Genomic DNA, 27,244 nt, shown 5'->3' on the forward strand with positions numbered 1-27,244 from the left:
GCTAAGTGGAATAAATGACTCACTTACGGCTACTCAACCAATAGAATTGATCTTTTACTTTCATCTTTCATCCAATCTTCTTCGTTTACTTGATTAATATTCTTTTCATGAAAATCGTGCTACTTTCCTTCGATACTGCGCGAACGCCGTCAAATGTATACCGACAAGTGGACAAATGATCGCGGCAGATTCACAGTGAGATTTAGCGAGTTTCGCGCTAGTACAGGAGATAGTTAAGTGAAGCGAATTTAACGAATATATACCAAATTGAAGATACAGAATCGTCGTGCGATCTGTTTGAATAAAGAAACTGCACAAATGGTGCGTCCACTGCAGATAACATATGCCAGACTGTTGAGATCTTGCGGAAAGGTCTCCTAAGGGGAGCGCCTTTGACAAGTGGTTCTACGTAAGACGGCTAGATATTTAAAACTTTCAAAATGGCAGAAAATCAAGGGAATTCCTCGAATCAAACAAACTCAGGTATTCTTATTCTAATTATGAGAATTTGGTATGAGTATCCATGAGGATACGTTGATCCTAACCTAAGCGTTGTTGTTAGTGATGCGAATTGATCTTTCTATATGTATACTACTTTCACATTGTTATGATCCTGTCATAATTTTGTTTGCGTAATTAAAGTCTAATTGTATGATATATTTCAGGTTCTAGCAGATCATTTAATTTTCAACGTTTGGATTTTAGATCAAATAATGACATTCAAAATGAAATGTCAGGTATGTATTTTATGTAGTTCATATCTATTATTTTTTAATATATTTTGTGTAACTACATTGACATTTTAAACTATCAGAAAAAAGAAGACAGCTGAAGTTAAGTTTTCAAACACAAGGTAGCAATTTGTCATTTGCCAATTCAACCAATTCTTCTTTGACAAATTCTACTGGAGCCTCTGCTCGACCACCAGTGTAAGTAATAAGAAATTCCACCAATGATTGTTTTACTTATAAAGTTTAAGAGCATTAATATTCGAATATATACAATTACAGATCATCTCGTCTACCTTTGCCTCTACCTAAGTTGCCAGTTAGACCACGTACAATGGTATTGCAGCAAGATTTTCTTCCTGATAAAGCAAGGTAATGGAATACAGTTTTATGGAGTTTATTTACAACTGTTAATATTGGGAAATTAGTAACAACATATGCATATGAAACATTACAGAGATAAGTTACGAATGTGTCAATCTATGCAAAGTACTGGAAAATTGCAATTAAATCCAGATGTGGTATATGATTTCACAAGTGAGGACCTTCAAGATTTAGGGGAAATAGGAAGAGGAGGATTTGGAACTGTAAATAAAATGATACATAGGATAAGCAATACTGTTATGGCTGTGAAGGTATGTAAGCATTTTCGATTCGAAAATGTAATTTATATTTACACATATATTGATATTTCTACAGTATTTCGAGATCTTATTTGTATATTTCATAATTTTGATTAGAGAATACGTTCAACAGTGGATGAAAGAGAACAGAAACAATTATTGATGGATTTGGAGGTTGTAATGAAATCCAACGAATGCCCTTGCATTGTGCAGTTTTATGGAGCTTTATTTAAAGAGGTTTGTTTTGGTAACAGTTAGTAGTCATGTTCATTTTAATATTATTAACTATGCTATCATATTATGATTAATGTAGGGAGATTGTTGGATTTGTATGGAGTTGATGGACACCTCTTTAGACAAATTTTATAAATTCATCTATGAGAGATTAAATGAGAGGATACCTGAGTGTATTTTAGGAAAAATTACAGTAGCCACTGTAAAAGCGCTGAATTACCTCAAAGAAAAATTGAAAATAATTCATAGAGATGTAAAACCTAGCAATATTTTACTTGATCGCCGTGGCAATATAAAACTTTGCGATTTTGGTATATCAGGACAACTAGTAGACTCTATCGCACGAACTAGGGACGCTGGTTGCAGACCGTATATGGCGGTAAGCGTATATTTTATGAGTCGTTATTTTTTAACTATTTTTATTTTTACGGACATAATTTTTCAGCCGGAAAGGATAGACCCTCAGCGAGCAAGAGGTTACGATGTAAGAAGTGACGTGTGGTCATTGGGTATTACTTTAATGGAGGTTGCTACCGGTTACTTTCCTTATCCAAAATGGAACTCCGTTTTCGAACAACTCTATCAGGTAGTACAGGGTGATCCACCCCGTTTGTCTCCCAACGAAAACGGAAATCATTTTACAATGGATTTTGTAAACTTTGTGAATACATGGTGTGTGTTTTATATAAAATTTTTCGTGCGATGAAGAGATATTATCGTGTATATTTAACGTGTATTTGGTTCTCAGTCTAATCAAGGAAGAAACTCAACGACCGAAATATAACAAGTTATTGGAACATGCATTCATTAGGAAGGCGGAAGAAGCTACAATCGATGTCGCGGCATACATCAGCGGCGTTTTGGACAATATGGCTAACAACGGAGTAACACCATTTACCACCAATCAGCCTTAAAGCGAAGAGGCGAAAATATGCATCCCCTGGAGCATTGGGTTTTCTTTCTTTTTTATTGTCATTTGGACTCCCACTCTGATTTCTTGTATAGAGCGGGTCACTGCACTCGAATCTAGTGTAGTTAGTAAAATTCATCGATGACGATATTTATTGGCGCCACTATCTTGCTTAGAGCTATACCGTGTCGCAAAGAGTATTCTTATGCATAGCGAGTAGGGGTGTTTTGACAATTGACTTGCCATTCTATCAGTAAGTAACCTATCGAATGGAAGACTTAAATTTTAAACTTTTTAACATCGTGTCACGAAAGTGTATCACTACGTGAACATGTTTCTATTCTTCTCTCCGGAACTTCCACCCTTAGCGAAAGGTCACAGAATGCCTTGCCTGTGTTCCGAAAGAAATTCTCCTTCGTCCTGGCAAAGCCGTGGTTCTCGCTCGGTCCCATTGCGGATCGTATGTGTATATACATATAAATATATTGATAGATATAACCGTGTGTATATACATATAATTGTATCTCGCCTAACGTTTCATTTCCACGATTTTTGTAAGGAGCGTAATGAGCTCAACGGAGAATAATATAAAAGTTAAATTCGTCAAAGAGGTACTGAAGAAGGTGCCTACTCCACCCAATTGACGGTGGTTTTCTTAGAACAGGTTTAAGTATTAAACTTTAAATGCGGTGGTAGGAGTGATGTAATGCAAAAGAAATAAATCATTGACACTCGCAGTAGAATGATGTTTTTTTTCTATATAATTTACTATACACTATATTACTATATTACTATATAATCTATCTGCGGATGTAACCCGTATGGTGATAATTTGTACCTTTATGGTTATCTTCCCGATAAAAATAATCCATTATTCGCGAAGAAAGGCTGCGGGTTCAGCTGTGAATCTTGACTCTTGTCTATATCCTTGCAAACTAAACTGAATCCAAATTTGGTTAAATAATTCGCAAATTTAATAATGATAATCTTGTGATCTTTGTTTGACTTCATTTTACTTTTATTTCTTCCTTTTTTCATTAAATTTTTACTTCTTCCTTCTTTACATTAAATTTTATCAAATTTAAAATAAATAAATGATAGTCTTAAATAATACCTCAACTAATATTCCTTAATGTTGCAATATTGTCAAGTTTACGTATAACTTTTGTTTTTTATTTGTGACATATGTTCACGTGCTAAAATTGCAATTTGTTTCGTTGTAATCCGCTGTTGTATCAACTACGGCAAAGAAAAGCACAAATAAGAATCGATAGAACTTTCTTGCGCGCAGATGTAGTACACCTGTCACGGTGGTACCGTTTTCACAGGTAAGAAGATGGCGGTAGAACGGTGGCAGTGATGGTCGATGGTGCAGGTGCCGCTGATCAAAACGGTTTTTAGTTCGAATTCAACCGATACTATTCGATTCTTCTGTTTCTTATAAAATTTAAACGTTCATCTTTTTTTTTATATCTATATTTATGAATAATCGATGAGCGATGGTCGATCGAGTATCAAAGGTGAGCTGTAAAGAGTGCAATTTCGTTTTTGATTCTGGACATTGGATACGCAACAAAATCGACGTTTCTTTATTATAATTCACAGTTTTGATATCCAATGATCTAATTTTGAAAAAAAAAAAAAGATTTATCTGTTTGTGTACGATTTCCAACGAAGTTAAAGAAGATAATAATCTTCAACGTAATCAGCTAGATATCAGAATCTCGGTGAGTAAGCTGATAATTTTCTATTGCATTATATTATTAAAAATCTTGTTACTATAAACCGTCTCCTTTCTTAGTTAGTACAATTAACCAATTATAATAACCAGAATTTTGTGGGATATATATATATATATATATATATATATATATGTTGTTTACTGTACTTCGTCGTTTCACTAAATAGAAAGAAATGAAACTTGTTAAATTGAAATTTAACTTTTTTATTATTATTCGATGCTTTATGAAAGTTTTTTAACGAGTTTTTAGTGTGGCTTTGGATATCATTGATAGTTCTTAAAGAAAACGTAGAAATAAGCAGTAATGTCAGATAGACTTGTAGTCAGTAGAAAATCAACTGGAAGAAAATCAGTGAAGCAATTTTATATATTTATTCAATCATTGATATAATCATTACGCTGACTATTACTGGCTGCTGATGTTACTGTTACTACTGCTTTTGTCATTGCTGGTGGCCGCTAGTGGTCGTCGTGAAAGAATCAATTCTCGTGAATATTTTATGTGAGCGCCTCCGCCCTCCCGGAAACTATCCTCGTTTAGTGTCTATAACCGTAACTACTCGGTATTATCTTTTCTTTTAAATCGTCCATTGAAATACGTCCACATCATTGCTTTTGCAATGACCTATAACTATTTTCTGGGAGAACAGTTATCAAGTCGATCGACTCTCTCTATTTCAAGGAGACTTCGATTCCTTTTGTTTCTTTCTCACTTAAAGAAAGCTCAAAGAAGGATTGAATTCGCAAAAAATAAAAATCAAATAAGACATTTCCTTCATTGAAAAGTTTAACCATTGCTTATTAATAATTTGAAACGTATCGAGAAAATTCTTGGCAATATTTCTAATAAAATAATTTATGTGATCTATAAAAACAAATTCCATTTGAAGCGTTTCTAAAAAAGATACAAAGCTTGTGATTCTCTTTATTAGAAAAAGAAAAGAATTTAATCCTACGTGATCGCATAAAAATGAATGATGCAATTCGTCCTCTCTTTCTTTCTTTCTCTCTTTCTCTCTGGAACGTGCTCGCATTAGCGTCACGAACGAATGAATTAATGAGTGCGCCGAACCGCTCTCTTCGGGGTGGTCCCTCCTTACAAGAAAAGCTTTGCGATCGTGAATAGAACTGTCGCACACATCTACACATATCCTATATATACATATAACGTGCTAGATTGTAAGGGGGTACGTAAATATACGTAACGTGGTAGCGATGAGGGACTACGATGATGTGTTGTTCGTTGGTGGTGGGTAACAGCCAGAACGGAAGGTGTTAGTGAGTCACAACCTGACGCTACTCGACAGGAGGTGGTAGAGAAAGAGTAAGAGGAGGAGGAAAAAGAATTTATAGTAGTGGTGTTTAGTGATGGTAGTGGTATAAGTAGAAATGGAGGGTGGCAGGTGTTCGGTACCGTCGGTGCTGGTACTGACGATGGCTACTGCTGCTGCTGGCCCTCTGCTACCACACAGAGTTGCCCACACCTGGGGAAAATGGCAGGGGGACGGATGTTCCCAGGAGATTATTGATCGTAGCGCGAAGATACTTCTACAATACTTCGACGTTGCGGACAGACCTTCACAGAGGTACCTTTACCTGATAGGCTTTTTTTCTTTCTTCTCTCTCTTTTTTTTAGTTAATTAGTACCTTGATAGAGCAATGATAAGCCACGATACTTATTACGATTATTTTGAAATTTTTGATTAATTTCTTTCGTTGGAGACAAGAAATTATAAATTCCAATGAAAATTGATATATTGAAATTGATTAGTCTTGGCCTTGATATCTTAATATATTATAATTGAAAACATGATCTTGAATAAAAAGGTTTGGAATTAAATGAAAATTTAATCCTATACATTTTCGTGTAAATCTATGATTATGGATTTATTGTTATCTTAACTTTCTGATAACGTTCACACCATTACTCTGTTTATATCTTCTTCTTCAATAAATCGCAAAACACGCGAACATTGGTTAGATGACGTGCAATTGAAAAACTGGAGAATAGAGGTCACGGTTGTAATAGCTTTTTTGCAGTCTCATAATATTAGTTATCTTTTTCATGATTCTGAAGTAAACTCAGTTTAATAATTTTATTCAATAATTTTATTATAGATGAACATGAACGAACTTAGAACATGTTAATGGAAAATTTGATAACATTTTTCTGTCTATTCATCATCCCAGAATGAACTACGATAAAAAATAAATTACATTTTATTATACCTTTAAACTCAATATCTGAGAAACTTGAATATATCTAAGAAATACAACCTCTTCAACTTTTTTGATTATTGCATATCACTTGTATCCATTAAAACCTTAATTCTACCTTTTGCTTTGGAAATTTCGTTCTTTTGTTCTACGAAGTCTGTCATTTTTAATAGAAAAAAATGTAAAAAACGTAGTGTATTTCTTTGATTGTAAGCGAAAAAAATGGTGCGTGTCAAGGGATGATCGGCCATCCCTCTTTCCATCAGGATAACGCCCAGTAGAAGCAGAGTGAAGTGCGCGCGCGCACACCATCCTCTCTCTCTGCGCCAGTGTCAATCTCACGACCGCTGTTGAAGAGGAAGGGGAAGGGGAGGAAGACGACCAATGATGTGAGAGAGAGTCACGAAAGAATCTCCGCGCCATTCTCGTCCCACTCGAATGGCCGCGGCTCTTTTTCTCCACCCCGTTTCTGCCCTTCTTCCATTCTCTTTCTCTCTCTTTCTCACACACACACACTCACTTAGTCATTTTCTCCCTCTCTTTTTTCTCTGCGGACTAGCCACCCGGTCGCTGCCTCTTCAATTCGATCAATGGAGCGTACCTGTACCAAGCTGGCCAAGTGAACGCCACACCCCCAAACTTCTTCTTCTCGACTTAACTTGCCCATCCATCGTTGTCATTTCCTTGGTTCTGTTAAAATAGCTATTATTTTAATAATATCGTTCATTTCTTGTGGCTTCATCCGATCAACTAATTTTTGAAAAAATAATTCCAATAAACCAGAATTGCGCATTATGTTCCTTTCTTATTTTTCTAACTTATCTCTATATAAAAGATATTCTCTAGTATTGACATAAGTAATAAATTTGTCTTATTCTATGAAAATGTATTTACAAAATAACTATATTAATGATTTGAGTGCAAATTTCAGTGTTTATTAATTGAAGGATTACTATAAAAGTTCGTCATAGGAGTACGGGAAAGTGAAAATATAATTATAGTCTTGTTCAGGTGTAGCTAGATACTTGAAACTCATATGCCCTTGAACCGGAAGTAGGAGGAATAAGATAGTAAAAAAAAAAAAAAGGAAATGTACTTTCACAAATCAATAAGCACGTGCCATCTTGCACGTAAAAGATAATGACTAGGTACTGGTAGCAGAGTCACGATATTAGTACTTTTTTGTTTTAAGATATATAGGTATAATATTTTTTCTATAAAAAATTAAAGCATTAAAAGAAAACAATATTTAAATACCAATTTTTCTTTTATTTTTAAGAACGAATTTTTAATGTATTTCTAATGTATTTTTAAGACGACATTTTATATAGATTTCGTGATGTATATAGTACTGTTAAAGATTCGACGCGATGAAATATTAATAGTAATAATGAATCTATCTCACATTTCTTTACAACATTTGTTTTAATATCTGTCGAATTTTCTATATTCATAGTCAATAATTACTGTCCAATCATACTTGTAAAATCGTTGAGGTAAAGAAGGCCAAAGTCACTACTCGACAAAATCCGATATTTTTAACATCGATAACATAAAAGTTACGGTCAGTTCTGATCAGAGATCGGACATTCGGGACTATATCGTTCAGGTTTTTCTGCGCACGAACGGAAGGTTGAAGAAAATTGGAGCTCGTGCGCCGTGACGGTAGTACAAGGGTAAGCTCCCTTGGACGAGCCCGTGTGTTTGGGGTGGTGAGTTCATGAGAGGGAGAAAGAGGGTCGAGTCTATACTCCCAGCGGCGCATGTATGGTCCACCTGCGAAAGGGAGTCTAGCACCTGTCGCCGCACGCGCACAGAGTCGACCTGCTCGCCTTATGCCCTGTTCTGTCAGCTCTACCAACGGCGCTGCTGCTGGTAGTGGGGGCTGAGGGTGCAGAGGGGATTGCTTGCTTGAGCTCCCTCGACTACCCGAGCTACCAGTCGAAATCGAGGGATCATGCGGATCAACGGAACGAGTTGTCTCGGTTTCTTTTCTCTTTTGTCTCTAGTATCTCGTGAATACATTCATCGATCTTGTCACTATCGTCGACCTATCTAAATTCGTTTTATCGACATCACTTTATAAAATCAATTTTTTGTTCAAAAGTAAACTTTTCGAAAATCGTACGATCGATTCGATCAATCCGAAACATATCTTTTGCGAAGCTACGGTAGCATCCTCGATATCAATTTGTCATTCAATAGTTTCAGTGCGAGGTTTTTCTCTTCGATGTTTTTTTGAGTATCTTCGTAAAATAGAATCAACGTTCGTACTTTCTGTGTATCTGTTCTTTGTAGTGTATCTTGACGATCAGTGCGAGTTTTAAAGAGGGGGTAAGTCGAACTACGTAAAATCGGAAAGTCCTCGTGTTTCGATGACGTATGCATGATCGTAATCATGTATAAGGGATAATTTAAAGTATAAGAAAAATATTTACGTTTTGTGTTTTGATAAAATCGTTGCAGAAACTTTTGAATACAAATTTTCTAAGGAATGAAAATCAACGAAGCAAAACGTTGAACGATAAATTCTTAATGTCAGGACTTTCGTTCTTTTAGTAGATATATATGCATATTTGTATATGTATATGTAACGTATATGTATTCAGAAGGCGCTTATCGCGCAGTTCACGCTTGGGTGATGAGAGATGGTGAGAATGAGGATAGAGTTGGCCGAGGTTGAGATACCGATGGATGACGGTTCATCCTCACCATCGAAGAACATGGAGGTCGATGAGTACGGAGTAGAGGCAGAGCTGACGAGTCTTTCGTGGCTGCAATCGTTAGACATCACGAGTGCGTCCAGTTTGCCAACGCCACCATGTTCGCCATCGCCTCCACCGTTGGTACGAAAACCCCCGAAGAAGATGTCACCTTTGCTCAAGGCTGAATTAGGTAATTAACGTTGCATTGGTCTACACGAAAGGATAAAACGCGTAATTCAACGAATCTTGATATTTCCGTCATTTTCATCATTTTTTTTTTTTTATCTCGGTGAAATACCTTTGCGACAATTTATTCAAATGGATATAGAGTATTATGCCTATTGTCTAATGATGGAATTCTTCCACTGCTTTATTAAGTAAAAATTATCACTTTGTATTTATTCTCATTAGATCTTGCGGAAAATGCCGATAAATATCGAACGGATCCAGACGCAAAGCCGCCATTCTCCTACGCTACGATCATATGCCTCGCGATGCGCGCGAACAATAATAAAGTGTCCCTGTCGAACATATATGCATGGATTCGCGAGAATTTTTTGTACTACAAATATGCTGATCCAGCTTGGCAGGTAATAATATTAACTCTTATAAGATCTTAGAATTCATTGGTAAGCTTAATTTTCTTCTTTTTTCATCCTTAGAACTCGATTCGGCATAATCTATCGTTAAACAAATGCTTCGTCAAGTTGCCACGTTCGAAGGATGAGCCAGGCAAGGGTGGCTTTTGGAAACTGGACTTGGAACGTATGGAAGAGGGTAAAAGAACGAGACGACGTGCTTCGACAACTCAACGTAATCGAGGATCGAGAAGACAACACAACACAACAAATTCAACGACGACCACGACAACGACGTCGACATCGATGACGTTGTCTTCTGCTTCAGTAACGAGCAATCATTCGTTGCAAAACAGTTGTGTACCACCTACCACCTGTCTTTCCGCCCTTTACGAGACACCACCGAGCAGCGTTTCACCTCCGATACCAGACACACTTTCGGAAGTACCCGAATCAACGCAAGTTAATCTCACCGAAGATGATCTAACGGGTCTACTGATCGCCACAGCAGGTTGGGATGAGAACCAGCTGGATCTCTTGGATTCTCTTTTGGATACTCTTTAAACATTTTTCTATCGCTTGTTTCTTTTCAAAGAACTTAGAAATAAGTCGATTAAAAATCATCCGTGATAAACTATTACTTTCTTGGAGATTTTACATTTCTTCTAATTGATCTTTTTTAAATTTTACTTACTCGAGTAAAAAGCAATGGCGGATTCTTTGCTCTAAACGATTTTAATTCACGTATTATCAGTAATTGATCGACTCATAAGGGAACTTTAATACTGTCCATTATAAATATATTGATGTCGTGTGAAAAAAATCAAATAAATGTTGAACTTGTATCGAAGCGATGGGAGAATGAACTAACGATGAATACTTCTGTATTATTTGATATTTCCTCACGTTTGAAGCATGAAATTATAGAATTAGATAATATTAATTATATACGAAAATGATGAAATATTTTCGTTGCGTTCCGACGATATTGACGGAAGAATTCGTTCTACGTTCATATTTAATTCAACGAACGAACAAAGCGGCTGTAAATAATGAGATATTTATCCATTGTTCAAAACTCGAAAGTAGTATTTCGATTTTGAATTAACTCGATAGCAGTTGGTGAAGTACGAGTCATAAGTATAGAGGGTGTCTCATTTAATTCATTCATTTAATAATTTTTCCATAAAAAGATAAATTAACCTCTTCGTTGGAGAATTTTGCATATTGCTCTTTTAAGAAGAAAAAAGAAAAAAAACAAGAAAAAAGAACAAAAAAAAAGTAAAAAAGATTTTAATTGATGTAATTAAATGAGACACGCCATATATACGATCTTTGTTTCGAATCATCAACATATTATGAGAGCGTTTTGTATTTTGTACGCTCGGATAGATAAGTTTGTTCGTTATATAATTGCACTATAATCATTAGTTATATTTATTCTTACAACGAACGATAGTGATTAATAATTATGACTAATACGCGTGAAAATAAAGGGATCATACCTTTTTGTGACGCAGCGATTCACGCATCGTGCCTTCGGCTAATTAGCGAATGCTCTTTTGTAATCATGGTTGAGCAACGTTTGCCTTTTTGTAAAACAATAACGCGACAATCCGAAGAATTGGAGTTTCGGATTGATCGAATAGCTCGAGAGATATCATCTTTATCCTCTTGAATATGATACTGAAAAGAAAAAAAAAGTAATAATAAGAATAATAATTATAATAATCTTTCAATCGCGAAATCGATGTTGAAAGTAGTATAATTTGTGCAAAATACATTCCTAACGATGGGTTCCGTATAAAACTATTATTCGTGTTAGTAAAAATGATAGAGTGCAGCACCCTCTTTAAATATACGATGCCACAATATGGCAATGAACATTACGAAAAAATCGATTGCATTACGCGAACGTGGAAAAAGTATACGTATAATTATACTTTCGATTTTACGCTGTCTCTCTTCCTTTTTACGTTTTACATTTTAATTCTAAACTTAGAGTGGATGATAATTCTCGAATCGATTTTAAACGCGTTCGATAGCATAACTTCATATATGATTATTATTCTACGTACAAACGTAATACTACTTTTTTATTTGCCCATGACTTTATCTCCGTTATAAAAGACTTTATTTTAATTTATTTAATATTATTAGAATGAAAATTATATCGATCTCTTTTATTAATTCGTTAATATGCCATTTAGCATGATCGTAGGTTTTCTTCTCTTTCTTTTTCTTTTTTTTAAATATGGTACATTAGTTTCGAGTATAAAAAGGAAAGATATTTTGCTACACCCTCAGGAAACGATGAATTTTTTTTCTTAATAGTACATAAATAAGGGGATGTCATTTATAAAATAAAAAAAATATATATAAATTTGAGATCCTACAACTAGCGGACCAGATATAGAACTTGCATTAAACGATACGTTTCTTGTAAAATAGGTTTCACCATTAATCCTTTTTGCGTGGAGTGCACAATTGTAATTTGCAATGGTAAAACAATTTTAAGAGTAATACGAAGTTCCATATCGAAGAATCTATTGTAACACTATGATTCGTGCCTTGTCTTAGTCCGTCCAAAGTAAGGATTAAACAATTATCGTAATAATTGTGAACGAAATAACGAACTATGGTTCACTCTTTCAAAATATCGTCAGCGAACGTAACAATATAACAGTATAAAACGATACGTTCTCAAAAATATCGACGTCTGTGTCAGCCTATTATTTATAGTATTACGTTATAATTTGTATTATATGTACGTTAGATGTGCGACTTGTCGAAGGACAATTGTGAAAACGCGCCTCGAGAATCGGATGTCCGTGGATTTTGAAGAAGAAAAAAGAAAGAAACAGAATGAATTTCTACGGATTGTTTGCCGCCATTTTAAAAGACATTTTGAAAATATGATTTTCGGTGGTTTTGAATCTAGACGTGTATAATATATATTATATTTTTAGTGGAGTATAGTAATTTATTAATAGAACTACAAACGATGTTCCGTAGAGATCGTAGTCTTTACATAAAGTATTATTGTGTGAATTGGCGCCACTTTTGAAACTGATAAAACTAATTCTTGTATAATTCTGCGTGTAGTAATCTATAAATATTATTACGCTAAACCGTTTCATTCTTTGTACATTTTGTTAGTATTCACAAAGTAGCTTTTCTCACCGATTCTCGACTGTGTAGTTTTAGAATCGATTAAGACGATTACAAAAAAGATTGATAAGGATGATTTATTTATTGGCGATGATTTTTCTTAACGATCGATGCGGATAACTTTTCATGGATTTGCATGTGCCTTCGAAGAAACTGCAGTTATTCACTTCGGCTAAATATTGAGAATAATTAAACATATTGTATAGACGCCGGGTGCTGAGTGTGGTTGTCTCCATCATTTATATTGATAATATATTAAATCTGTAATATTGCGAAATATACTTTAGAAAATATACATTTAATAATTACTCCTTTATTTGACCATATTTTTCGTTGAAAAAGAAACATATAAGTACTCGTTCTTATCATTAATTTTTTTTTTTTTTTAATACCTTGAGTCTTTAAATATCTGTAGATGATATATTCCTTGGGTACAAGTTTGCATAGAGAATACTATCAAATGGATATTGAATGATGATAATAGTTTTTTCGATATTTACTTTTCTGTATCTATAGATGATGATTTAGTATACATCGCAATGTCATATCAACATATTGGATTACATGAATAGCAGTAGACAAATTTTTTTAAATATTTTTATCATATAGATTATATAGAAGAAGGATTATAATCTCTTTGTGAAATATTTTAACAAATCCAGCTTTCTAAGAGCTCGTTCATATAACACGTTAAAAAAACCGAATCGGTTTTTTTTTCCTATTCAATTATTTTACTGTTTTATACAATGACACATATATTTTATATATATTTTTTCATATAATACTGTTGTTAACTATATATGGTAAAATTACGAATTCGCCAATTTTTGACACTCGGTTTTGGTCAATAGAAACCGTATATATCGTAATGATAACATTCAGACAACTCGATTGTTTTATCGATAGATATAACGTTGATCTTGGCTAGTACTTTTTCATGTAAACAAAGGAAAAGTAAACATAAGAAAATTGCAAAAGGAGGGTGTGTATACGGTGAAAAAACGAATTGTGTGAACACTATAATTATTGATATGGTTAAAATGTATCATGTAAACTTACAATAAGTTTCTCTGGTTAGTAAAAGTGGTTTTTCTTCATTAGATCCAGTTATATATTAAGATTGTTGTGTGTTTTTGGCATTCCTATAGACGCAGTTTTCTTAAACTCATTATCCCCTCTTTTTTCCGAAATTCTGAAGTCTATTCACCAGCTTTCGCTCGTAACGTATGCGACTACATCAAGTATGGACAAAATATGAACTAAAAGTGCAATAGGGAAACACTGTCTCCATTATGCACCTACTGTACCGATCTATAAGTTTGTGTTAGTTATAGTTTTCTCAAGCATATTTTAACAATTAAGTTAGTGCATGACAGAAATTTTTATATGCAATAAAAGTAGTAGTACACAGCATTTCTTATATTTTTCATTATCACTGTCGTTGTGAATTAGTTTTCTTTTGTATTCTGAACTTGTTAAATAGTAAATGAATTTTTAAGTTCCTCCATTTATTCCATTATATCGAAGACGGAAGTTATCAATCGGCATGAGTTCAAAGGATCAAGTCTTGATTAAAAATAATCAATCAATTGCATAATCGATACTATGATAGTTCAGGTAATATAATAATATGTATTATTATTAAAGGATACATATCGTTGATTATTTCTTTTTATTTTATAATATTATTTGTTTGCTAATGCAGACTTAGAAAATAAGGCAATCAGAAAGGAGATTTATTTTTAAAGATATTATTATTAACATACACGGAAGATTCACATGCATCTTGCAAAAAACAGAAAAAAGATATAATAATGAATATATTAAATAATAAAATAATCTATCTATATTTCCATTGATACATAAGAAATGGACAATAAGGAAAAATGGAAAAAATCATTATAGAACATAATAAATTTTGATTGAATATAAATGCAGCCATTAGCTCGACAGTACTTGCGTTATTTACATTTATCATATATCGCAAGTAATATCGATTTCCAGGTCTCACCACTTGGAGGTTGCTGCATACGGAGACCCGCGGGCTATGACTCTACTACTAATGCCAAATATTTTAAAATCAATTATATAGAATATTTTCAAATCAATTATATAGTATTATATATTGAATAATAATTATTATAATTTGGAAAAAACAAAATCAATCGCGAAACAAATCTAAATTTTTGTCTAATCAATTAAGATTAGACGAAAATTTAAGAATTCGTTTGATATCGACCTACCTACCCGATAAACGCGAGGAAATATGATGAAACTAAAAATAAAACACATTAATGATTACTATGCACATAGCCTATAAACATTATATAAAGATTATTTAAGTATTTTATTATTTGATAATGAGAATACATAATACTATTATACAATAAATCAGACCCCTGTAAATAATAAACATAAAACATTTAAATATTTTGACAATTAAGCAAGAAGTTCTAAAAATAATACGTAAGATTTATGTAATAAATCAGCAGTCACCTATAAACATAAAACATCTAAAACATTTCATAATTAGAGAAGAAGCGATCGAAATAATGTGGGAACTTCATACCAGAAATCAGCAGTCATCTGTGAACATAAAACATCTAAATCATTTCATAATTAAAAATAGGAGGCAATCCAAAAAAACGTGCGGGTTTTGTATAATAAATCAGCAGTCATCTGTGAACATAAAATATAAAAAACATTTCATAATTAAAAAAAAAAAAAAGAAGCAATCGAAAAAGATGCGAACTTTATACAATGAACAAACAACCTGTGGATATAAGAACTTTATCATTTCATTAGTTTCTGAAAATAAAACATATTGGAATAAGATTTATTTTACACGCGCACGCACACATGGAAAAAACAACCAACAGAAAAGGAACAACCAACGAAGAATCGAATTCAATCTTGTCCATTTACACGATATTCCCTGAAACAAAAATCAAATCGATTAAAAAATTTTTAAATATTTCAAATGAATAAAAAAAAAAAAATAATTGCAAACAATAAATCCTTCATTGCTTTTTGTTTTTTATAATTCCAATTCTTCATTATAGTTATCAATAATTAATCCACATTATTATCTTGCTTTGACTGTTTGTTAACTAGAGGATCTGAAAAACCTGAAACATAAATCTATTTTAGATAATCTATTCATAATCTTTGTCAATTTATTTTTATGTCATATATTATGATTATATGACAAATTTTGAAATTTCAACGGTGTTGTTAATGCCCACTGATATATAAAAGGATATTTTGCAATATTTAATCTTGAAACATGAAAACGACATCTCTCTGTAACAGAAAACCATATAAAAGGGCATGTGTGGAAAGACAAAATTTGTATCTACAATCTATGGGCAAATATTTTCATAATTCTGATAATTTAATAAGTAACAAATTATATACGTATATATTTCACCATAGATTGTAATGCTGAAATAAAAGAAAAAAAAAAAAAAAGTATTAAAATGGCCATAAAATTGGCACTGAATATATCGAATTCTCGATGTATTAGTAAACATGTTTTACATTTAAATAAAAATATGAAATTATGAGTGCATGTTATGTACAAGTATATAAATATACATAAAAATATATAGAATGATATAGAAATAAATAGAATAATATATAAATATATAAAAACACATATAAAGATATAATTGCATAATAAATTATCAATTGCTTAATACAATTAAGATACATAATGTAAATCATTCAAGACACGTTATGAAAAAAAGGGAAAGAATTGTCAATATTTCACAATATTTAAGAATTAGGTCGCGTAAAAAAAAAAAAAAAAAAGAGTAAAAGGAAGAGTAAAAGTATACTGCACCTTGTGTCGTATTATAAAATGCATACACAATTTTGTATACCGCCATAAACATATCCATAACGAGAGCAGATCTATATTTAATCGATATATTACATATATCTTACATCATTACGTTTATAATAACGCGAAATGTCTGATGTACATATTACATCGTTTATATGTACGACACTTTTTTTATCTATTAAATTATAAAAAATATAGTAATATAATTTCACAATTTTCAAATCATGTACTTTGTATATTTCATATAAAATAGTAATGAAATATTAAATCTGAAAGAGAAAAATAAGATTATATATAAAATTTATATATGAAAATATTACACATATTAAAGGCAAAATATAGTTTTAATACATTGTTGCATATTATTCTTATTAATTTATTTTATCGTCACTGCTTGCCTTAACAGATCCTAACTTCCCTAACTACATCAAATCTTGTAGATTTTTAATCAGAATAATTAGAATCTATATAAAATGATGATTATATTTATACAAGATTTGTAAAATGACTCTTACAATAAATGAGTCCTTTTACAACTTGTAAAAAAAACTATGTTGGCATTGGATAAAGTATATATATATGAATATATGATCATCAAAAGTGAATGTAGATAAAAAAGATAAAGAAAAGATTATTGATTTACTAATAATCATATAAAAAATTTTTAATTATCCTGAAATGAAAATCTACATGCTTGAGTATCCCAGGTGCATTCCTGAATGCAAACCTGTCCCTGAACTATTTTCGCTCACACTCCTAAGTGTGGAACAGCCTTTTCATTCGCTTCATTTATATACCAAGACTTATGCACTTTTATTCCAAAAAATAATCATATTTCTTTCAAATATGTATAAACATTTGCTAATAATCTTTATATCATTCATTATATCTTCTTAATATTTCTTACAAAACTTTCATATACATAATAAAAGTTCCATTTTTCTCTCTCTCCCTCTCTCTCTTATGTATATACTTATTAATTCTGTCATTTCATATTCATGTGTTGATAATTTTGGAATAAGAATGTATATCCTTGAAATATTTTATGCACTCCTGAGTGCTAGGCTGTTATTTTTATATCATATCGCTCGCTTAGCAAGACTTATACATTTCTAATCAAAATGATTCAAAATTTCTTTTCGTTTATTTGCACAGTACTCAAATATAAATAAATTATTATATTAGGAAGAATATAAAATATTTTTGATTTATTACTAAGTAACTTTAAAGGAATACTTTGAGGTAGGAATACTTTACATACTTATTATATAATACATTCATATGTGCATTTTCATTCATGTATTTTTGATCATTCTGAATGAGAAATACATATCCTTACTATAATATGTTCATCTGCATTCCTGAATGCAGGTATGTACTTACTGCGAAATTATTGTATATGCACTCCTGAGTGCAGGCAAGCCATTCAATCGCTTCATTTATATGCCAAGACTTATGCATTTTTATTCCAAAAAATATTCATACTTCTCTTAAATACGTATAAATATTTGTTAATAATTTTTGTATCATTCATTAATAATCTTCTTAATATTTCTTATGAAACTTTCATATATATAATAGATATATAATAAAAATACTGCCTCTTTCTCTCTCTCTCTCTCTCTCTCTCTCTCTCTCTCTCTCTCCTTCTCACATATACTTATTAAGTCTTTCATCTTATCTTTATTTATTGATAATTTTGGGATAAATATGTATACCCTTGACATATTTTAATATGCACTCCTGAGTGCTGGCTGCCATTTATGTCGCTTCATTTATCTAGCAAAACTTATACATATCTTATCGGAATAATTCAAATTTTCTTTTAATTCATTTGCATCATTTAAATATCATTCAACTATTATATATGGAATAAAATTAAATTTCATTTATTTATTGTTAAACAAATTTAATATCGTATATTGAAAAAAATATCACCAGAGTTCGACGTATTTATATATTTCTGCATTAAGTATCCTTATTAGTGCATTCATTCATCTTTGATTATTCCGAATGTGAAATGTATATCCTTACTATAATTTGTTCATTTGCATTCCTGAATGCAATCATGTACTTACTATGAACCTTTCATATGCACTCCTGAGTGCAGGCAAACCATTTTATTCGTTTCATTTATATACCAAGACTTATACCTTTTTATTCCAAAAAATATTTATATTTCTTTCAAATATGTATAAACATTTATTAATAATCTTTGTGTTATTCATTATATTTTCTTATGAAACTTTCGTATATATAATAAAAACACTCCCTCCTCTTTCTCTCTCTTTTATATATATTTATTAAGTCCTTCATCTCATATTCATTTGTTAATAATTTTGGAATAAAAATGTATATCCTTGGCATATTTTAATATGCACTACTGAGTGCTGGCTGCTGTTTCATATATTCATCTTCATTCCTAAATGCAGGTATTTCAATTCGTCATCAAGTCTTGTAGATTTTTAATCAGAATAACCAAAATAAATAGAATAATCAGAATAATTAGATTAATCAGATTAATCAGAATAATCAGAATTATATTGCTAAAAGATAATGAGGGTGAGGATGGAGATGATAACGATAATGATTACCACATAAGAGTCATTTTGCAACTCGTGGTAGAGCTGTGTTGACATTGAAATATGCATATATCTCGTATATATACATACGCATTATGACATTATGAACATAAAAAAATATGATTAAAATATGATTATTCTGAATTAAAAATCAACATGCTTGGGTATCCAAATGCACTCCTGAGTGCAATGCTGCTGCAGGCCACGGACGTCCACACAATATTTAACGAGCGTGACTCTATTTTTATAACTAAAAATCTACTTCAAGAAGACTCTATTTTAAAACTTTAAAATGCAAGGACTCGACTTTAATTTAAAAAGAAAAAATGTAAGGACTCGACTTTAATTTAAGAAGAAAAATGCAAGGACTCGACTTTAATTTGAAACAGAAAATGCAATGACTCGACTTTAATTTAAAAAGAAAAATGCAAGGACTCGACTTTAATTTAAAATGAAAAGAGGGAGGGCTTGACTTTAATTAGAAAAAAAATAAAAATAAAAATAGAAAATGCAAAGGGCTTGATTCTACTCTGAAATGAAAAATTGACTCTACTTTTAAAAAATACAATGGCTCGACTTTAAGAAAAAATTGCAATGACTATTAATTAATAATTGACTGCAAAAGCTTGACTCTAATCGCAAAATTCCTAAGTTTTCACGAACGCGAGTGCGGAATATCGTAGCAAGGAGATGGTATGGTCCATCATCTCCATCCAGGAACAAACTACTACGAGCATAAGTGTCAACGTGGTAAAGGATAAAAGGGATTTTAATAAGACTACAAGCCATTAACGAAGGGTTTGTCATACCGACCACCTTTGAAAAATGACTTGTAGTCGATAGTTGCCCTCTTGAGCCACAATATGTGGGGGCCTCTTCAGCACATAGCCTCTTCTTGCTTCGTGCCCTAACCACTGCATTGGAGCATTCCTTACGTGCGACGCAAGATAAGTTTACGTATCAAAAAACGCCCTACCGTTCGAAGCAACGCACCCACAAAGATTGACATACTGCAGTGGTTGCTACTATAAGAATGAAATCGTCCCTAAGCTAAACCGACCTAATCCCGACCTGATCTCACTTTACGCAACAAGACTCAAACCACTCGTGTAAACGCATGCATTGAACGAGACGCAATAGTCGCAAGCTAAGGATTTGGGAAGTGAAAACACATTTTCGCACGCAGGTTTGTTCTGTCTTTTTCTTTTTTTCTTTTTTTTTTTTTTTTCTTAACTTAACGAGCAGTAAGCGCTTGCGACGTAAAGTATCGATCTCTTCTAAATAGTATAACCACTGTAGTATGGCAAAATTCGCGAATGAATCACCCCAAACGGCACTGACGAGTCCCAACACGTATTCTCAACTGCGTTTTCTACTCTGCCTAGGTGCGTCTCGATTTTCTAACGATCTTTATTTATTTATTTAATCGATTAAAAAAAAATAATAATAAAAATACAATATTCGTATATAAATATTCGAACTAAACCGTAAAGCTATCCTAGCCTGTGGACGATTAATGGACTCAAAGAATCCATCAACCGTACACAATAACACAGGCACATTTAATCGAATGCTCCAGCAGACATTATATTCGTTCTGGTCGATGAACCTATTACAAACTAATATTAACTCGTTGCACTTAAAAGATGAATATAGTTTCGGTAAAATGTCAAGATCACAAGAACTGTAATACTTTCATTTTACTTATGCAGATATATTCTATTTCTAAATAAGAAATATATAGATAGTAAATATCTTAAGAATCGCGAAGTGCAAGAATTAATTTAAAACTAAGTATCGAACAAATTCAAAACTCTTTGCTAAGTTCACAAGATATGGGATGTATCTGATGTTCTCATTGGGTGCAAAGTTTTTCGAACTGTTTGATACTGATATATCGTATGATGCAAAGTGTCAGCAAAAAATCTAAGAAAAAAAAATTAAAAAAAAAAGAAGATATATAAGAATAAAGTTCAGCCATGCTGAAAAATTGTAAAATTTGCTGAAACTTCACAAATCCCCGGAGAAAGGACTTCCCACTCCTGAGTGGGAATCGGATCCTTACCCGGTCCCTACCTACTTAAAATTAATTGAAACATTCACTCAGAAAAGTATGCTACCTGCCTGCCTATGACCTATATTTAAAAAGTGCAAACATTCACACCAACACATACACTCCACGGTTCTCTCACACTCCACCAGGGTGCAAAAGCCTACACTAGAGAGCATGCCCCGGGGCACCTCCGACACCCTAGTTCAACCACGTATTTTTTCTAATATATATAGGAGTACGTACCATTTGCTGAAATCGACTGCCAAGGCTAATGATTATTGCATATATGACTAAAGCAAAAATACTAGTATATACTAGTATATATATATAAATACTAGTAATATATACGAGTATTTAAAATTTTCCACAAAAATGTGGTAACTACTATGCAAACCGATATTAATATAATTATATATTAGATATATAATATATTTATTTAAAAGTTATCGCGAAACGATGTACAATGCACTTCCTAAAACGCACACACAAGTGCAAGGTACACCGTGCAATCACCAGCACAATGACAGCCGCTGAAAAGGAAACTTAAAACTAAATCCACACTGACTGTTTCTCACCTATACGAGTAACACCTGGGTTAAACGCATAGATGAGAACGCAGAAAGCATGGGGGAGAAAGGGGTATTAGTATATTAGTGCTGAAAATCCTGAGCTAAAAAATGATTAATTTATAATATATATATATAAAAAAATATATAAAAATATATATATAAAAAAAACTAAGCGGACTGTGACTCTAGAGTCTCTTTGCACGTCTTATTAGCAAGAGCTCAAGCAAGGATGGATGATGGTAGGCGGTCACCACATATGAGTGTGACCACCACATATGGGTTTTACCACTAAAAGTGGTAAAAAAATAATAAGTTGCAAAAATAGTTTTGCAACCCCACCTGTACGCACCGCTTAAGGGCCTTTGAGCGACCCGCGGTAGGCAGTCGTTGACATGGAGGGATGAAATATGCACATAGCTCGTATATATGCATACGCATTATGCAGTTATGAAATTTCATTATTAAAAAATATATAATTTTAATAAAAAACCTCGGACGACTCCTTTCATCAAATGGCTGTTCTAATGAAAGAACGGGATTATAATCCACCATTTAACTGACAGAATCTATCCGTCGCGGAAAGGGTTTGTCTTCTTGCTCATTTGTTGGTAAATCGATATTTTGAAATATCGAAGTAAATCGCGATTAAATGGACTAAGTACGAAGCAATGCATGTAACGTAGACCACGTTATATGCTTTATACGAAATCGGGTAAATTAATGCCCGATTTCATTACTAATATCGCGAGCAAAAACGAAGAGAAAAAAGTGCTAATAAACAGCACTGTAAATTAAACGACTTTGAAACAAGAAGACCCTGGCCTGAGCTATATATAATAATAATAATAATACTAAAATATTCATAAGAAAATAACTAACTACACGTATAGGGGACCACTCGTGAATAAAATCAAAGATTTTAATCACGGACACTTTTGCTCGTTTCGGACATGGGACGTCTACGAATACAACTAGTAACCCGTGCCGATAAGGACCTTTCATCCTCGGCATGATGGGCACCAGAGGAACTTTAAATTTTTTCACTTACTACTTAAGAAGTTCTGCGATGGCTCCAAAACACTCGTCCCCCTCGTAGTAGGTCGAATGATGTCGTGAAGTTGGTTGAAATTATTGTTGAATCGATGAATCTGTATTACAAAAAAAGTACAGAAAAGATTAATTATATGTTGCATAGCGAACCAATATATTTGTGAATGAATAAAAATGATTAAAAAAATATATATGATTTATACGATCAACAAGTTACGATTGGAAGATAGAAATATACTTACATGTAATTGTATCCAAACGAAGCTTTACAATCGTCGATAAAGATGAAGAGGATGAATTTTTAAATTCACACTTTCGACCATTACAATATTTATCGCAACGCAATCCTCTTCTCCCGAATAGGCCGAAAGTGTGTTAATGATTCTAACAACGCGGCGAACATATGATTTTAACAAGAATATGATATAAATTCTTGTTTTTTAGATTTACTAACGCGACCGAGAAATTCGACGGCGAACAACACTGACTCTAATTCGCGATTTTATTTTATTTTATTTTTAAAGCAACCTATTTGGTTGCAAAACAATCAAACTATTTCGCACAAGCACTGACTCTAAGACCGCATTGCGCGCGATCTACAACTGAAGACCTGTTGAATAAAAATTGTTAAAGCAAGCTGTGGCGTTTACTTCTACAATTTATATCATATTAAAAATTATATATTATATATTGAATATTAAAATAAATATTAAAATAATATTAAATTAAATATTAAATATTAAATATTAAATATCATATATCATATATCATATACAAATTATATGATCTAAAATTATGAACTTATATTACATCTTTTGTATGTTATAATAATAATAAAAAAAGGAAAAAGAAAATACTATTCAAAAGATGCAAAACTAGAAAGATGTATTAAAATAAATGAATATGTAAAAGCAAACGATTAAAATCGCGTTGTATCTATCGTATAAAAATAGATATAATGGCGATAGGGATATGTTCACAGAAGTATACTAATTGCGTGGATACCTATAAATCAAAATAGATATAGCATTAAAGTAAAACTAGACAAGGAACAGTAAAATTGAAATTATAATATTTATAATATTAATTAAACGATTAAACGCATCTTGAAATTTTATTTTATTTTAATTTAACTTTTATTATACTTTAATTACATTTTCATTATTCTCGGTGTTTCTGAATATTCTTTAAATTTAATGTAAAATACATTTCAACAAATTTTTAATAAATTAGTATTTAATCAAAATTATTTCCTAATACACCGAACGTCAGCCTTTGGCCCGGTAGTGCGTACGTTGTATAATATAAAATATACGAACGTTCGCAATACCGATTTCCGGATCCCACCACAAGGAGGTAGCTGCGTATGGAGATCCATATATAAATTTCTTAAAAGAGATATAAAATATTATATAATAAAAGTTCTGAATATAATAAAGCATATATAATAAGACTACAACAGAACACATGAAATCGTATAACACAATAGATAGTTTGTTAGAATTAACATCTAATTTTTTATATTAATTAAAATTAAATAAAAATTTCAAATTCAATGGTGGTATATTATATTGGTTAATATGATCAATAATAATTTGAAAATATTCAAACTATTATTAATAGAGAATAAGTTTACGCACGTAAATGATTTGCGTATTCAACATATAAATGCTATATTATATATCGAAATCTAATATGATATAAAATAAGATTAATAAGCTGTAAAGGATTAAATGAAGCTTATAAAATATTATATATAATATAAATGAGAAATTAGACGAACCAAAATTGAAGAAGCAGGAACAAGTCTGAACACGTCTGGACGGCTGTTGATACAAACGAAAACTGTGTAGAAATGTGAACTAAGAAACTCGTCTTCTTGATTGTCCTTTGATTGTTTACATGTGCCTATTGTCGATAGTTCCCAAATACTACGTACAGTGTAGCGTATACAAATACATGTATATAGATATACCTATAATAGAATATTATCACGTACGATTGCTTTTTCTTTTGTTGCTTGCCGGAGACTCATTTCCAAGAATTATTAGGCAACTGGTGGGGATACTTCAAAGCTATTATTTATATGCTATCTTTCTCTCTTTATTAAGGAGCTCATTACACGTATTTAAAAAGAGATTTTTAATTTAAAAATATGCGTATATAATAGTACATAAGTAGAATAGAAAAGTGAACATAAGATAATATTGAATCTGAAAAGCGTTAATAAAAATAAATAAGAGTAAATGAAAATAATCAAGAACAAATAAAAATAATAAAGAAATTACAATTTTTCAGTGCGTTTTACTAAAAAATAATTTAATACATTATGAAAATTGAAATTATTAAAAGCTAAGTATTTTTTCAATGTATCAAAGTATGCAGTCATTTGCTCGATATTGCTTGTTTTGTATTTTATGATACAAACTTAAATAATACCTATTGCTCAGATTTCACTAATTGGAGATAACTGCATACGGAGACCCAATTGTTAATAAAAATCTAAGATAAATTCTATCGTAATATGCAATAATTCTAAAATAAATTCGATGACAAATAATCTAAAAAGTATACGAATTCTTATACAATCCTATGAAATAATAAAATTTCTGTAATATTAAAGTAATCGTGATAAAATTAGAATAGAAAAGTTCTGTAATAAAATACGTAATTAATATAAAATTAATCTGTTGTCGTATGTATTCGTCCAAATGTTATATAAAATAATAATAAAGATCTCTCTCAAGGCCACAAAAGAACGAACGCTCGACTGTTTTTGTTTTGATATCGATCGAAGAATTTTTTGGAAATACACAACCTAATGTGACTTCCACGTGTATGTATCTATCTCTTTCTATTAAGCCACGCTATATGATTAAAAGAAAATAAGCTTACCTATATGTATCGAAGGAGATATAACACTGGAATATTTGACGCTTTGTTTATAACTCGGGAAATTCTTGAGAATCTGAAAAAAGTAAGATCATATTACACAAGCAAGATTAAAAGTTGTGTGTAATATGTGTAGGGAATATTCATAGATGTGTGCTGTGTGTATGTGTGTACAATTATTGTATATATCGTGTACGAATATATATATATATATAAGGTATGATGTAACCTCTCTCTCTCTCTCTCTCTCGCTCTGTGTGTATATCATATATGAAAATCGAATTTAATACAAAATATTAATCAATCATAACTATTAATGTAAAATTATTGATCAGAGTATCATTAAAAAGCGAGAGAAGTATCAATATCGTGAAAATAAAACAAGAAAATTGAAGAAAAAGTACGAGGCAAAAGCTCCCAAGGGGATCTACAAGAGACTGATTTTATTTTCACGAATATCTTTTTAACGCGATGATGCTTAGACTTGCGAACGCGGCCTCATGGAAATCATGTGTTTACCTATCGATTGATATATAGGAAGAAGGAATATTTTAGAAAAAAATGTACTAATTACCTGTAATTAACGAGGACGATACGGACCCCTTCTCTCTCTGATACGAACTGAACAGTAATGGCGTCATCTATACTGTGAACATGGTTAAACAAATTGCGCGGCGCATGCGCATTGCGTCACTTTAGATATATTACAAATTTAAAAAACGTATTAATTTCTCTTAATATTTTATTGAAAAATAGCATAGAATATAATATCTAATTGTAAATGAAATTATTGAAAATTGTTATCGATCGTTTTATTATGATAATAAATTAGTTTAATATTAAGATACCTAATATAAGTCCCCGTCAAAGAAATATAGATTCCCGCGACAGTAATCCCGCGATGTAATTTTCTTCTTTCTATTTCAGAAGTCAAAAAGTAATTTATTAATAAATCGGATAATTAAAGAATGTATCTTCTTTTTTAGGATTAATTTTTAAATATTTGATAATGAAAACGTTGAACGTTTACTAATAAAAATATCATAAAGAAAAAAATTATACCGTTCGAAATCATTTGAATTTGAACATTTACGGTATGTTTCTCTAAGAAATGATATTATATAATTTTATCTAATTTTATTCGAGTTAATTATATATAATCTTATTATTTAATATAGTTTTAATCTAATTCTAGATTACTTTTTATAATATCAAGTTCGTCATTATCAAATACCTAAACAATTAAACATAGAGTGTATAAAATAAATTATAAAAACAGACAGAATAAAATTGCAAAAGTATGCAATTTCATTTTGTGTGCTTACTAATATAAATATACTGTTT

General features: G+C 31.7%; 2 protein-coding genes and 1 long non-coding RNA gene across 3 annotated transcripts; 2 read left to right on the forward strand and 1 right to left on the reverse strand.

Moving 5' to 3' along the window:
* The first annotated feature begins 141 nt into the window (after positions 1 to 141).
* On the forward strand, positions 142 to 3,238 carry LOC127070015 (dual specificity mitogen-activated protein kinase kinase 4). Its single transcript, XM_051007796.1, has 9 exons — positions 142 to 483; positions 666 to 737; positions 815 to 929; positions 1,011 to 1,100; positions 1,186 to 1,363; positions 1,469 to 1,588; positions 1,665 to 1,964; positions 2,031 to 2,257; positions 2,334 to 3,238. Exons 1-9 carry the CDS (start codon positions 441 to 443, stop codon positions 2,497 to 2,499), a joined length of 1,311 nt encoding a protein of 436 aa, XP_050863753.1. The 5' UTR covers positions 142 to 440; the 3' UTR covers positions 2,500 to 3,238.
* Positions 3,239 to 3,855: 617 nt separating this feature from the next.
* Positions 3,856 to 11,247, forward strand: LOC127070023 (forkhead box protein J1-A-like). Its single transcript, XM_051007808.1, has 4 exons — positions 3,856 to 4,222; positions 9,063 to 9,348; positions 9,570 to 9,748; positions 9,821 to 11,247. Exons 2-4 carry the CDS (start codon positions 9,102 to 9,104, stop codon positions 10,298 to 10,300), a joined length of 906 nt encoding a protein of 301 aa, XP_050863765.1. The 5' UTR covers positions 3,856 to 4,222; positions 9,063 to 9,101; the 3' UTR covers positions 10,301 to 11,247.
* LOC127070041 (uncharacterized) lies at positions 6,416 to 14,928 on the reverse strand. The gene is made up of 3 exons (XR_007783939.1): positions 13,967 to 14,928; positions 11,242 to 11,422; positions 6,416 to 7,143 (listed from the first exon to the last, which is right to left on the reverse strand). It is a non-coding gene; the product is annotated as an uncharacterized LOC127070041 (long non-coding RNA).
* Between the last annotated feature and the right edge of the window lie 12,316 nt (positions 14,929 to 27,244).

Source organism: Vespula vulgaris, chromosome 1 (genome assembly GCF_905475345.1).
Source record: "Vespula vulgaris chromosome 1, iyVesVulg1.1, whole genome shotgun sequence".
Taxonomy (NCBI): domain Eukaryota; kingdom Metazoa; phylum Arthropoda; class Insecta; order Hymenoptera; family Vespidae; genus Vespula; species Vespula vulgaris.